Genomic DNA, 16,085 nt, shown 5'->3' with positions numbered 1-16,085 from the left:
TTGTGGACTATCTGCCTTGATATTCTGGATTATATGGCTGTGTGGAAGGGCCTTCGACAACAAATGGCACCAAGACTCTTGAGAACAGATTAGTGGACCAAACCCCCTACAAAACCCCCAGTTTTCTATAGGAAAGCCCATAGCAGTTAAAATGAATTAATAATGCTATCAAAGCTGTAGAATGAATGTGGCCCAACTCTAAAGCAGAAAAATCACTAGAATTGAGAGGATGGCTGTTGATGGTGGACCCTATGGGGAGAGGTTTTGAATGAACCAGGTTCTGAGATGACCCAAGATGTTTTGCTATTTGTAGAAAAGGAGATGAAACTCATACACAACTGGTAGATGAATGGTCATGGGATAACATGCTCCAGTATATATTGGAGGCTGTAGGCTGCCTTAGATGTGGAGGACAGACTGTATGACACAGCTCCATCTTCAAAGATCTTGTTGTTGCTCGGCAGACAGCTCCGCTGCCACCTCTGAGACTGTCTTGTGGTGAAACCAGTCCCAACTAGGTTGTTTTTATCATTCATAACACGACTGAGAGACTCTGGAATTAGTCATCAAAACTGTACTAAACGATCAAGCTCTAAGAAAGGTTAAGTGATTGTTGTTGTTGAGCCTACCCTGGAATAATAAACACTGCTTGCGATCTTACTCCAGATTAATAGAAACATTTAATAGTGTGTGGCTACAGTAAACCAAATTGGTATAATCAACCCTCACTCTATAATCCAAGAGCAAGACTGCATTACAAAACTCATTGGAATTTCCTCCAATGTTTCCTGATTTAGAGGATTCCTAAATTGCATCCCAATTGCCAGGTTTTCAGGGATTACAGTTTTTATTAAACATAGTCAGTGGTATGGAGAATGAGAGTTGCAGCTCACTATAACTAGAGAGTCAGAATCTTGAGGGTCCCTATGGTAGATTTTTATATTGTTCAAGCTTAGATGTTGAAAATAGCATTTTGCTAGCACAACTATCCTCTCCTGGGTGGGTACTTGACATAGTCTTTACAGCTGGTCTGCTCACTAGCTAAGCCAGGTTCCTTGCTTGATACCTCCATGTCTTGCTCCTTGGTTTTCTGAATTGTTTTGTTCTTATATTCTGTGAATTGTACCCACTAAGGATGTGGGAAAGGGATGGACAAACAGAAAAAGAATTGCCATCCCTGTTGAGTAGGAAACATAGTGTGATGTTGCTAGTATTCAATTGCAGAGATTCTAATCATTTGGACCTCCAGATATTTTAAACTTTCCCACCTTTTACCACGCTAGCTGGAATTTCTGGAAATTGAAATTCATAAAAGTATGGAAGACTAATATTTGACAACCAATGATCTCCTGGACACATATCTAGAATAAATGCAGTTTGACACCACTTTAACAGCCATATCTCAGTAATGTAGAAGCCTGCGAGTTGCATTTTGGTGATATCATGGTTTGCAAAGATACTATATGTGTGTTAACTGGAAAATCAAATGCATGAAGCCGATTGGTTGGGAATCAGTTTGCAACTGTTGCTGTCCTGCTGCTGGTGAACCGGTTTGAACAGGTTTCTCTCTCTCTGTGTGTGTGAGTCTACTGAATACTGGCTGGAAAGAAGATGGCTCTGTACTCAGAGAGGCTTGACTATTTCTGAGGCCTTGTTTGCTGCTGATCTTCACTGAAGCAGATTTATGGACTAAGAAAGGACTGCTTATGCCTGCTGATTTCTGTAAGCAATCAGAAGGACTATTGTAAATACCATTGTTCTGTACATCTCTTGGACTTAGGAAAAGTTCCTGTTATTTGTTCTGCAAAGCTGAGTGGTGCATCATTCTGCAGGGTGATTCTAGGTTCATGGGCACACGTAAAAGCTTCTATCGATCATCCACAATCCACAGCAGGTGAGGTACCAGCACTCTTTGGCAGAGAAGGCAAGAGACCTTGGAAAACCAAATCTCCCAGAATTCCATTGCATTGAATCATGGCAGTTAAACTTCATTACTTCCACAGTGTTGATACACACATTTAAATGTGCAATTTAATTTTGCGAAACTTCCCTATTTGAGATCTGCATTTATTTGCTTTTCAAAGAACATGAGAAAACCGGGGGTATTTGCTTCTGGCCTGGTTAGGTTTCCCTGTGAATTTTCTGAATGATGTTGTATAGATGTTTAACCAGTGGGTTTGGTATACCACTGTCACTTTAAAAGAAACCACTTTTCTGCTCTTCTGCGCATAATAATTAAAATGCAATTTATAACTCTTAGCATACCTCATGTACTTGAATGGAACAGAACAGGAAGGATTAGAACTCTTATGTTTGGACCATAAAATACTACAGGGAAATCCTTGTTGGTATGCTTCATCTCTTAAATGGACCAACTGAGGTTTTCAGAGCTAATACTTTTAAATATTAAAAACAAACACAAACAGACCAATGGTACAGCGATTTAAACATTGTACTAAAATTCTGGGGCCCCTAGTGGCACAGTGTGTTAAAGCACTGAGCTGCTGAACTTGCGGACTGAAAAGCCAGGTTCAAATCCCGGGAGTGGAATGAGCGCTCGCTGTTGCTCCAGCTTCTGCCAACCTAGCAGTTTGAAAACATGCCAATGTGAGTAGATCACATTGCGGGATCACCCGGCGGGAAGGTAACGGTGCTCCATGCAGTCATGCCAGCCACATGACCTTGGAGGTGTCTACGGACAACGCTGGCTCTTCGGCTTAGAAATGGAGATGAACACCAACCCCCAGAGTCAGTCACGATTGGAATTAACATCAGACTTAACATCAGGGGAAACCTTTACCTTTTTACTAAAACTCTGGAGATTGAGACTTGAGTTCCTCCTCGGTTATGAAAACTCATTGAGGCCCCTTCTACACAGAGGTACAAAATCCACATTGAATTGGATTATATGGCAGTGTGGACCCAGATAACCGAGTTCAAAACAGATATTATGGATTCTCTGCCTTGATCTTCTGGTTTATATGGCTGTGTGGAAGGGCCTTGAGTGACCTCGACCCATGACAGGTTTATCACTATAAGTCAGAAATGACTTGAAGTCACACAACAGCAACAGGAACAGACTGTGATCAAGGCAGCAAAACATTGGATTCTATGGCACAGGCCAAGCCAACAATTTCAAATGCATGGTTGGATATAAATCTGACAATTTGAGTTGTATTTATAGAAACTATTATTTTCCTGTCTGGGAAGTTAAAATATACAATTTTTACCAAATCAAAGTATCCTTATAATTGGGATTAAGACAGTAGCCAAAATCTACTAACTTGTATTTTCCACCTGTTATCTGTAGCAATTGTGTGGTACATCTCTTATTATGAAAATAACACATGCTCTTAGTTTCTCCAAGTAGAATCATAAATGCACACACTAAGGAAGTATATCTAAGGGAACATGCCCGCCTTATATGGTTTACTGAAATTTCAACCTTAAATGGTTTACTGAAGTGGTTTACTGAATCCAAAGTCAAAAGAGCAGAAGAGACACACTTAACCAAATAAACATTTTATGAACCAAAAAGTATACTATGGCAGAAAATTTCCTCCAGAGAGGACAAAACTGAACAAGCCTAGTCCAGATTATGTGTGGTCAGTCTTGTTGAAATCAATGGGGATTAGGGGTTTTACTCTTCCATTAACTACAGTAATCTCAGTGGGGTTTAGATGTTCACTTTCCCCCTGAATGGCCTGTTGCATCCATAATAATATATCTTTAATCACTGGGCAGAACATAAATAAAATAAATTAAAAGTCGATTAACCATACCATTGATATCTGAACACCTAAGTCCCTAGGGTTAGGCAGAATGAGGCAGTTGCTTCAAGTAATAGAACATTGAAGTTGGGAGTGGTGGTGACTAATATACAACCCACCCAACTTAAAGTTAGCCAAAGTAGCAGAAGCAGGTAGTACCTGGAATTCCTCACTGTTGGCCAAAGTGACTGGGGTTGCATCTACATGGTAGAATTAATGCAATTTGACACCACTTTAGGATGCCATGGATGAATGCTATGAAATCATAGGATTTGTACTTTTGCAAAGTCTTTAGTCTTTACTGCAGAACAATGTGATTGGCAAACTCTAAATCCTAGGATTCCATAGCATTTGGCCATTGCAGTTAAAGTGGGCTCAAACTACATCCATTCTACAGTGTAGATCAGGCATGGGCAAACTTCAGGTTCTAGGTTTTTTTGGATTTCAACCCCTACAATTCCTAACAGTCTATTGGCTGTTAGGAATTGTGGGAGTTGAAGTCCAAAACACCTGGAGGGGCCAAAGTTTGCCCAGGCCTGTTGTAGATGCACTCTGGGTCTTCTGGGAGTAGAAGCCCCAAACAGTAGTTCCCAAACTCTGTTTTAATATGCATTTTGGACTCCAAATCACAGATTTGATTCTATGATTCTAAGTCCAAGATGCCTTGACCAATAATCAAGGACTCTTGGAGGTGAAGTATTGGAAGGTCAGAGTTTGAGAATCACGGCCCCAAACCAAACATTGTGAACCAGTGAACAGAGGCTTCTTCCAGTGGAGGATGGGGGTCAAGCAAGTACAGTGCAGTCAAGGGCCAGCCAAGGGTTCTGTATATAGTAGGCACAATAGCTTCACCCATTGCCTTGCTCCCTCTTCGCTCCTAGAGGGGGCGCTCTCCATTGCCCTCTCTTGGCCCCTTCCACACAGCTGAATAAAATCCACATTGAACTGGATTATATGGCAGTGTGGACTCAGATAACCCAGTTCAAAGCAGATATTGTGGATCATCTGCCTTGATATTCCGGGTTATAGGGCTGTGTGGAAGGGCCTGTAGAGTTTTCCAAGAAGAAATAGAGCTCAGGTTTGGCTCAAGAGGAACTGGACCACGTGGCTGTGCCCCTCTTCTTGGGCCAGGTCAATGGGGAGGCGGCCTTGGGCGTCAGGCAAGTTCAAGCGAGCACCTCCTTGATGCAGCACCTTTATGGTGTCCAGGAAGCCCTCCCGGGCAGCATCGTGGGTTGGGAGGAAGCCAGAGGGGTCTGGCCTGTTGGGATTGGCCCCTGCCTCCAGAAGCAGTGCTGCAATTTGGGGGCTCCCCATCATCATCACCTGGAAGAAAAAAAAAAGGGGGGGGGGAAGAGAAGCACAGTCAGCCAGCCTCCAATGCAAGAAAGTGATGCACTATTCCAGTGGTTTACTTTGGTCCCAATTTTAATACAGTTCAATAATAATAACAATAATAGCCTAATCATTATCATCATTCATAATAGTTATTATTATTATTATTTAACTGTGCTACAACTGGGACTTAATAACAATAATTCAGAGCAAATCTCAATCTAGGGTGCGTCTACCTTGGAGAATGAATGCCAAGGCTGATTTTATTAATGCAGCTTGACCCCACTTTAATTGCCATGGTTCAAGGTTATGGTATTGAGAGAGTTGTGGTTGGCAAAGCACCAGCCCTCTTTGCCAGAGAAGGCTAAAGACCTTGTAAAAGCACAACTCTCCTGATCCAATTGCAAGGAGCCATGGCAGTGAATTGAATTGAATTGGATCCTTTTATTTTCTTCCATCTAATGGATTGTTTCCTAGGGTACATCCACAGCGCAGAATTAATTTGCTTTGACACCACTTCAAGCTGCCATGGCTCTATGCTATGGAATCATGAGAGTGGTAGTTGGGTAAGCCACCATCAGTCTTTGACAGAGAGGGCAAAAGACCTTGTAAAACTATAACTCCCAAGATTGCATAGTGTTGAGCCATGCCTGTTAAAATAGTATCAAACTGCATTAATTCTACAGTGTACATGCACCCATTTTAATACGCAACTCAATTCTTCAGCATTCTCTACCCATTCTAGGCCTAATTTAGGGTTTCTGAGGGTCCTTCTAGACAGGCCCTCTATCCCAGGACATGCTCCCAGGTTTTCTGTTTTAAACTGGATTATATGAGTCCGCACTGCCAGATAGTCTGGGATAAACCAAAAACCTGGGATCATATCCTGGGATATAGGGCCTGTCTGGAAGTGCCCTAATTGATAAACTCTCTCCCAAACCTCAACCCCGCCCCACCCAGTGTTCAACTGTATTTGAATTTCCAGGGTGCGTCTGAGTAATGCACTAAATACAGTGCATGCCTCTTTGGAATCAAACATGCACACTATAATTAAAGACAACTATTAAAGACAAGAGATAGTCAGAGACTGGGGAAAGGAAGTGGGTGGATGTCCTAAAAGCACCTTTAAGACTGTTATTTTAGCATGAGTTTATCCACCATGCAAAGCCCCTTCTAAACAGCTAAATAAAATCCCACATTTTCTGCTTTGAACTGGGATATATGGCAGTGTGGACTCAGATATTCCAGTTCAAAGAAGATATTGTGGATTTTTCTGCCTTGATATTTTGGGTTATATGACTGTGTGGAAGGGCCCTCAGAGAACCCAGTTCAAATCAGATATTGTGGGATTTTCTGCCTTGATATTCTGGGTTATATGGCTGTGTGGAAACACCCCAAGTCACCCACTCTCAGCCCCAGAAAAGTGGGAAATGACTCAAGAGCACACAACAACAACAGAAACTAGCTTTCCTAGATATAAGTCTGCTTCTTCAGAGACCCTTACAGTGTGATATGAAACCATATGCTTTTAAGCATTGTTTTGTGGTTGTGGAAATAGGATTGAATATAATACAGTGTAATAAGATACAGAATGCTTGAGAGTGTGACCCTGGCCATATATCTTCAGAAGATTGGGTGAGATGCTATAGGTTTATCTAGTAACTTTGAAGACCATAATCTATGTAAGTCTGAAAGAGTAAAAGACAAGCACAGTTGAATGCTAGGAAAAAGAAATAACTTCATTTGGGGGGGGGGAGGGGCAGGGAGGTGAAGTCAGTATACATTCATAGATGGTTGCAACACTAAGATGCTGTAGAATTAATGCTGTTTAACAGCATTTTAATTTCCATGGCTCACTGCTATGGAATCATTGTAGTTATAGCTTTACAAAGTCTTTAGCCTCCACTGACAAAGGGTCTGGTGCCTTCCCAAACTACAACCCCCATGATTCCATATTTTTGAACCATGGTATTTCAAGTGGTGTCAAACTGCATTAATCCTACACTGTAGATTACTGTGTAGCTCTGTTTGGCAACTTGGGTGAAAAAGAAAATATATGGAGGAGCAGAAGAATCCAATGACAACACACAAGAAACAAATGATAGCAGAGCTAACCAAAGGGAGAAGGAGGGAAAGAAAAACACCAACTCTCTTATCAAACCCAAATATTGACATTTAATGTTATAAAATAATAAATGAGTGTTTACCCAGGGCCTGAATCTATAGAGGTATTTTTGTTTTTGTCAGAGTCTGTGTCAACATAGATTGTTTGATCAAAGGGCCAGGACCTAAGATCTGCTTCAGTCTGTCCTCCTTCTGTTGGTGTGTGTCATTTTGTTATGTGACTAATTCAGGTTGGATTTACACTGCCATATAATGCAGTTCAAACTCTGGGCTGATTTAGTTTCAAACCCTGCAGTTCCAAAGGAAATGTTGATTGGATTGTGTTTTGGAAAAGAGGTTAGGGATCAGAAACCAATTCAAGTCCTCCTCCTCTAAGTCAGTAAAGAAGAGATTAGGAAATGGGGACTCATCCAAAAGAGGATATTGTTTCTAAATGAAGCCACTCAGAATTCACAGTCAACAAGCCTTCCTTCCTCTCCCTTGAAATAGACAAAAGGCACTGAAAACACAATAAGTAATCCCCCACTTCAGACCCAAATTAAACACTAAATTGTGTAGGATTAGTTAAGGGATTAGAGTGAATTGATTTGAGAGTAGATTCCATTGAATTTCATGAGTAGCCATTTAGAAACACACCTTTGGGCTACAGGTACATTAACTTTTAAACTATTAGATCTTAAGAAGGCAAAAACTCCCCTAAAGTTGGATTGTTGTATGTTTTCTGGGCTGTATGGCCATGTTCTCTTTCGCCCACATCTATGGCAGGCATCCTCAGAGGCTAGGATGTTTATGCCTGCTTTACTCTGAAGGGAATATGGTCAGGATTGCAAATAATCTGCTTTGTTCAATTGGAACTGATATCCAAAGCCTGCACTCTTGCCTTGTAGGGAATGAGACCTATATAGGAATCAGGGAATCTTTTGTGATTTAATTCAGGGTGCATCCACATTGTAGAATTGATATCACTTAAACTACCATGGCTCAATGCTATGGAATAATGGGAGTTGTCATTTTGCAGTCTTCTCTGCCAAAGAGTGAAAGTGCTCCACCAAACTACAAACCCCAGGATTTGATAGACCTTAGCCATGGCAGTTAAAGGGATGTCAAACTACATGAGTTTTAAAGTGTAGATGTACTCCCAGATAGCTTTAGACAGGCTGCCCTTTCTTAGCCACACATACTTTAGTCCTTGTCAGAATATTAACTACACAATCCATTTTATGCTAAAAGAATACATGTACACAATTTTATATATGCAAAATCCAGTTAATGCTTGACTACACTAGTGCTTTTTACCAAAAATAGATTGGGGTATGTGTATGTGTATATACACAATGTTGGAGATAGCAACCTTCTTAAGCCTTCTCTATCTAATGTTTGTCTGTTTGTAATGTGTTGCTTATTTCCTGAAGTGTATGTTTCCTTTGCACTTTTTTTTTTAGCTCTATATACTTGAGGCAGTGGGAGGGTCTGCAAACCATGCTACTGATTCAGTGACTGCTTAGAATGCAGTTTAAAAAGGATGACAGTTAAAGAATGACAGTTGAGGCTTGAGTCTGTTTGAGTACAGAAGCCAGTGTAAGAAGTTAGAAGACAGTTGAGGCTTCAGTTCCTCGGAAGGAGACTGTTACTAAAGAGAGCTATACAAAGCAATATAGTTTTGAAGAGACTGTTAAAGATGATAAGTTAAAGATACAAACTGAAACGTTTTAAACCTTAACTTGACAAGAAATGTACCTGTATATTTAAATACATGTTGTATTTAACATGTTACTTTAAAGAAGTCTACTTGCATCTTTGTCTGCTGAGAGTGTGGAATAGAAACAAAATATTTATGTGCCCAGTGATCTTCCATTACCAAACTAAAGGAACACTCCTGAAACACTCCTAACAGGTCATAATCCAATAATCCAATACACAGAGAAAGAATGAGTCTTTTATTATAAAATGGACACAGAGAAATCTATATTTTTATTAAGGTATTAATGTATTAATATCCAATACTGTTTGGAATTCAGATGTTTGTAGCCAAGGAAAGAAATGAAAATCCCATTACCTTACTGACAACAGTCACTTAAAACAGAAGCAAATCCCCAACTTTAAACCAGGAATCTCCATCCTGGTTTAAAGTAAGAGCTGTTCAACAATGAAATTCACTTCCTCAGAGTGGGGCATAAGCACCTTTTTAGGAGGCTTTTAAACAGAGACTGGTCCATGAGGTCACGAAGAGTCGAAAACGACTGACGACGACGAAACAGAGACTGGATGGCCTTTTGTCCAGTGTGGTTTGGTAGTGCTTTTCATGCATGTCCGGGGATTGGACTGAATGACCCATGTGGTCCCTTCCAACTCTGTGATTCAATGATAATCCAGAAAACCATTAACTTTAAACCAGGAATCTCCAGCAGAAAAGCACTATTTACTTTTTTCGTATCATGCAAAAACCAGTGGGTACAGAATTTGGCAATCAAAAACTTGTTCACTCAAAATCTCATGAAAACCCAATTTCTGAATTAATGCCTATAGGATTTCAGTGTACAATGTAGACTTCAGGGTTAAGAAGAGCTCAACAGCTAGAGGCAAAGAGCAATTTCCTATATGATACTGTATTAGTCATTCCAAAATTATTATTAATTATTATTATTATTATTATTATTTTATTATGACACAGCAAACAAGATAGATATGTTGGATTTCGTATCACAAAATCACATGTCGAACACTTCCCAAGTGTCTAGGACTGTGTGATGTATTTTCGGATGATCCGTGCAGATCCCAGCAGGGTGGCCTTTTGCAGTTGGCAGATCGTAATTTTGTCAATGTCTATTGTTTCCAAATGCTGGCTGAGATCTTTTGGCATGGCACCCAATGCGCCGATCACCACCGGGACCACCTGCACTATTATTATTATTATTATTATTATTATTATTATTATTATTATTATTATTATTATTACTCCTCCTCCTCCTCCTCCTGTTCCAGCACCTTTGCCCACTGTGTGGCTTTGTGTATTACCTTCTTATCTTTAGAGACACAATTCAAATCTGCATCTTTTTTCAGTTCTCTTTTTGTTGATCTCTTGAAATTGTAGGATCTTTCCTGTGAAGGTCAGGCACCAATAAGTGCCAGTGTAAATTGCTCAAGGTCTCTCAATTCTGTTTTCTCAGTTTGGTTGGACTGGAGTGGACTCAAAGTTCACTGAGAGAATTAATGCTCACAAAGTTAAAGAGGCTAAAAATGCTGCACATTGTTCCCACTGAATCTCATTCCCGCTTCAACCTTTTCATATTCTCTCTTTCTCGTAAACAATCCATTTCTCTTATCCCCTTCGGATTATAACTGACACCTAATAATAATAATATCACCCATCTATTGTTACTGATACACCCCAGGTATTGTCAACATGGACATCTACACATTTGACACAACTTTCATGGTTATGGCTTAATGCTATGGGATGCCGGGAATTGTAGTTTTACCAGGAAAGTACCCAGGCTGGGAAAGACTGTCATAATCTATTCCTGGGCTTCCCCTTTTTAGTACATAACAAGTTGAAACCCCAAAAGTAACAATATATTATGTAATATTAATAGTATAATATACTGGTAGTGTATTATATATATTGTGGTATAATAATATAGAACAATATAATAATATAATAATTGTATATTATATATTACATGTCATATTACTAACAATATCGTAATAAAGTGGTATAGTACAACATAGTAATACCAATATTGTACTATACTAATAATAAAATATATTGTATATATGTATAATATTGATAATAATATTATACTGTAATACAATATAATACTCATAATAACACACTATAATATAGGATAATAATATCTTAATATAGTAATACTAATACATATTACTACTACCACCGATAATATATAATAATATATGATGATGTACTGTTTTATTGTTGTACATTTGTGTATTTTAAGTTGTAATGTTTTTGATTTTGAGTCTCCGTGGGGTATAAATAAAAATAAATAAATAAAACTATTCAGAATTGTATAATTCTTTCTCTTGGCTATGTATATATGATATTTGGTGGGGCAATGCCTTGACTAGCCCAAAATCCTATAAGTGCTGGTTTGACATCCCACCTCAAGCCACAAGGAGTGGCATTTTTTATCATCATCATCATCATCATCATCATCATCCTCACTACTACTACTACTTGCCATGGCTCAATGCTATTAAATGAGGGGAGTTTTACAAAGTCTTTAGCCTTTTTTGCCAAAGAGAAGTGACTGCCTCGTCAAACTACAACTTTCATTTCTATATCAGCGAGTCATGAAAATTAAACTGGAGTCAAACTGCATTTAACCGACCCTCTATGGCTCAGTTCGCTACTCTGAATTAAAAGTGGAATCTTTGGGACACTTCACAGTTTACAGTCTTCCTGCTATGGCTCAGTTTAGCTACTCTGAATTCAAAGCGGAATCTTTGGGACACTTCATTTTACAGTTTAGAGTCTTTGACTGCGATGAACTATATAGGCCGAATTCTGTTGCTGGTGCGAAATAAAATACACCTACAGGATTAACAAAGGAGCCAGACTGGTTTCAAGGGCTAGGCTACGACTCTGGAGGCTTGGGCAAGTTGAAGGCAAGCCTCCTCTGAACATATCTGGGCAGCAAAAATAATAAAAAAGTTTTTAAAATTAAAAAGAGACCGTTTTCGACGTTCCCCGCCGACCTTTCCGCCATGGCTTTTGGCTTTGTTTTGTTTTGTTAGAGGAGACGAACAAAACTGACCTTAACGCTGATAGGGAATTTAAGAATGAGTCTTTCCTTGAGAAAACGGGGGGAAACCTTAGAAAGCAGCGTTCAACTGAACAGAAGAGTAAGCAGGCCGGGACACACTTCCTAAGAAGTCACTGAACTTAATGGGTGTTACCTCCAGTTCATACCCATGGAGTTTTGCCATAAAATAATAATTCTACAGGCACTTTCTGCCTGATATGAATCTTTTCTGGCCTCTATTTTGAATCTAGTTTGAAAGATGTAGCCTAAACTGCCCATCATCATCATCATCATCATCACTATAACTACTATAATCATAATCAATGTACATTATTATCATCATCATCATTATTATTATTATTCCTACTAGCATCACCATAAATTTATTATTATTATTATTCCTACTATCAACATAAATGTATTATTATTATTATTATTCCTACTAGCATCATCCATTTACTTTATTATTATTTTCATTATTATAATCATAGAACTATCATCATGAATTTATATTATTATTATTATTATTATTATTATTACTATCATCGTCAATTTGCTTTGCCATCATAATCATTACTATTCTCATCAATTTACTTTATTATGATCATTAATGCAATTACTACTATCATTATAAATTTACTATATTATTATTATCATTCTTACTGTTACTACTAGCATCAATTTACTTTACTATTACCATCGTTATCATCATCACTATTACTAAAATAATCATTATTTTATATTATTATAATATTATAATATTATAACCACTATAATCAACCTCAATTCATTTTATTATTATCATTAATTATAATCGCCAATAATATCATTATTACTATCATCATCATTATCATCAATTTGCTTTATTATCATTCTTACTATTACTACTAGCATCATAAATTTATTATTATTTTCATTATTATCATCATACTACTACTATCACCATCAATTTATATTATTATTACAATCATCATCAATTTACTTTATCAAAATTATCATTATCATTATTACTATTCTCATAATCAATTTACTTTATTGTTATCATGAATACTATTACTACTATCACTACAAATTTACTATATTGTTATCATCATCATTTTATTATTACTACTAGCATCAATTTACTTTACTCACAATCTCTGAGGATGCCTGCCATAGATGTGGGTGAAACATCAGGAGAGAATGCTTCTGGAATATGGCCATAGGGCCGGGAAAACACACAACAACCCTGTGATCCCGGCAATGAAAGCTTTCGACAACAATTACTATTACAGTAGAGTCTCACTTATCCAAGCCTCGCTTATCCAAGTTTCTGGATTATCCAAGCCATTTTTGTAGTCAATGTTTTCAATATATCGTGATATTTTGGTGCTAAATTCGTAATTTACAGTAATTACAACATAACATGACTGCGTATTGAACTACTTTTTCTGTCAAATTTGTTTGTTTTGGTGCTTAATTTGTAAAATCATAATGTAATTTGATGTTTAATAGGCTTTTCCTTACTCCCTCCTTATTATCCAAGATATTCGCTTATCCAAGCTTCTGCCAGCCTGTTTAGCTTGGATAAGTGAGACTCTACTGTACTACTATATCATCAATTTACATTATTATATGTACATAGCATCACAGCACACAGGCACATTAGGCCCAAGTGTCTGGGATTCGTCTTACGTTGTTGTTGTTATATTTTTATCCCACCCTTCTGCCAGCCTAGCAGTTCGAAAACATCCAAATGTGAGTAGATCCAGCCCGCTTAGCTTGGATAAATGAGACTCTACTGTACTACTATATCATCAATTTACATTATTATATGTACATAGCATTACCGCACACAGGCACATTAGGCCCAAGTCTCTGGGATTCGTCTTATGTTGTTGTTATATTTTTATCCCACCCTTCTGCCAACCTAGCTGTTCGAAAACATGCAAATGTGAGTAGATCAATAGGTACCGTTCCAGCAGGAAGGTAACAGCGCTCCATGCAGTCATGCCGGCCACATGCCCTTGGAGGTGTCTACGGACAACGCCTGCTCTTCGGCTTAGAAATGGTGATGAGCACCCAAAGGCTTGCTAACCTGAATTCCGTAGCATTGAGGCATGGGAATTGAAGCGTTCTAGGTGCCTTCCTTCCATAGCGTAGATGTTCGACACTGAAACCACTACAGGGGACGGCAGAGCTCCTTTGGCCCAGGCTGTTTGGGACCGATGGGAGTTGCAGTCCAGCCCACCCCACCACTCCCCACCTGGATCGGGGTCCTGCCGTAGAAATTCACCGCGTTGGGGTCGGTCCCGCGCTCCAGCAGCATCTTCACGGCCTGCACGTCCCCCCGGGCAGCCGCGTTGCCCAGCTGGTGCGCCCAGTAGCCCGGCTCCATGGGCGAAAGGGACGCCTCGCTTCGCCTGCCTTCTCCTCCCGTGGGTTTCGCTTCGGCTCCCGAGACTGGGATTGCTGTCCCCTCCGCAAGGCTATAAAGACATGCCCGCGGGCGCCCCCTCTCGGTGGCTTGGGGCACGTCCCAAGTCTTAGCGGAGAGGGCGCATGCGCAGAATAAAAAGCACCTGACAGCTCCCTTCTGGGAACTTGCAAAATCATAGCCTCGCAGCGTTAGAAGGGACGTCCAGCTCAGGCCTGTAGCGAGGGGGGGGGGGGGGGGGGTTAGAGGTTCAACCCCCCCCCCCCCGAAATTTTTTAAGTTATAAAAAAAAACTCGTTTACTCATGAATTTTAACTGGTTAACCAAATCCCCATGCTAAGTCTATGAGATGCAAAACATTGAGTCCCTCCAGGCACTATCTCAAGCAGATATTGACAGGTTTGTAGCGAGGAGGGGTATGTGCTAGGGGTTCAACCCCCCCCCCCCGAAATTTTCAAAACCCCTCCCGAAATTTTTTTCTAGCTACGGCCCTGGTCCAGCTCAATGGAATCTTCCAGGCAGCAAAACCCAGTAAAACATTTTAGGACAGGAGAATAGTGTCTAGATCCAGGGAAGTCACGCTGCCCCTCTATTCTGCCTTTTCAGACCACACCTGGAATACTGTGTCCAATTCTGGGCACCACAATTGAAAGGAGATGTTGACAAGATGGAATGTGTCCAGAGCAGGGCGACTAGAATGATCAAGGGTCTGGACAACAAGCCCTATGAGGAGCGGCTTAAAGAGCTGGGCATGTTTAGCCTGCAGAAAAGGCTGAGAGGAGACATGATAGGTAAAGGTAAAGGTTTCCCTGATGTTAAGTTCAGTAGTGTCTGACTCTGGGGGTTGGTGCTCATCTCCATTTCTAAGGTGAAGAGCCAGCGTTGTCCGTAGACACCTCCAAGGTCATGTGGCCGGCATGACTGCATGGAACGCCGTTACCTTCCTGCCAGAGCGGTACCTGTTGATCTACTCACATTTGCATGTTTTCGAACTGCTAGGTTGGCAGAAGCTGGAGCGAGTGCTCACTCCCTGGATTTGAACCTGGGGCCTTTCGGTCTGCAAGTTCAGCAGCTCAGCGCTTTAATACACTGAGCCACCAGAGACATGATAACCATGTATAAATATGTGAGAGGAAGTCATAGGGAGGAGGGAGCAAGCTTCCTTTCTGCTGCTCTGGAGACTAGGATGCGGAACAATGGCTTTAAACTACAGGAAAGGATATTCCACCTGAACATCAGGAAAATCAGGAAGAACTTCCTCACTCTGAGAGCTGTTCGGCAGTGGAACTCTCTGCCCCAGACTGTGGTGGAGGCTTTTAAGCAGGGGCTGGATGGCCATCTGTCAAGGGTGCTTTGATTGTGACTTTCCTGCTTCTTGGCAGGGGGTTGGACTGGATGGCCCATGAGGTCTCTTCCAACTCTGATTCTATGATTCTAGATGGCCACCCAGTCTCTATTTCAAACCTCCAGGGAAGAAAACATTAGCCATATTCCTTCACCATTATGGAGTTCTTTCTAATGTTTAGAGGGGAATCTCTTTTCCTGCAATTTGAATCCATTGCTCCATGCCCTAGGCCTCTTCTACACTGCCATATAAAATCCAGACTATCTGCTTTGAACTGGATTATATAGCAGTGTAGACTCATATAATCTAGTTCAAAGCAGACAATGGCCCCA

General features: G+C 40.1%; 1 protein-coding gene across 1 annotated transcript; it reads right to left on the bottom strand.

Annotated features, from left to right (window-relative positions):
- Positions 1–3,506: 3,506 nt before the first annotated feature.
- Positions 3,507–14,450, bottom strand: LOC100562668 (cyclin-dependent kinase 4 inhibitor B). The gene is made up of 2 exons (XM_003216618.3): positions 14,238–14,450; positions 3,507–5,096 (listed from the first exon to the last, which is right to left on the bottom strand). The coding sequence occupies exons 1-2, from the start codon at positions 14,367–14,369 to the stop codon at positions 4,845–4,847; spliced, it is 384 nt and encodes a 127-aa protein (XP_003216666.1). The 5' UTR covers positions 14,370–14,450; the 3' UTR covers positions 3,507–4,844.
- Positions 14,451–16,085: the final 1,635 nt, after the last annotated feature.

The sequence above is a fragment of the Anolis carolinensis genome, chromosome 2 (genome assembly GCF_035594765.1).
Source record: "Anolis carolinensis isolate JA03-04 chromosome 2, rAnoCar3.1.pri, whole genome shotgun sequence".
Taxonomy (NCBI): domain Eukaryota; kingdom Metazoa; phylum Chordata; class Lepidosauria; order Squamata; family Dactyloidae; genus Anolis; species Anolis carolinensis.
This window is presented reverse-complemented; position numbering and strand designations above follow the sequence as displayed.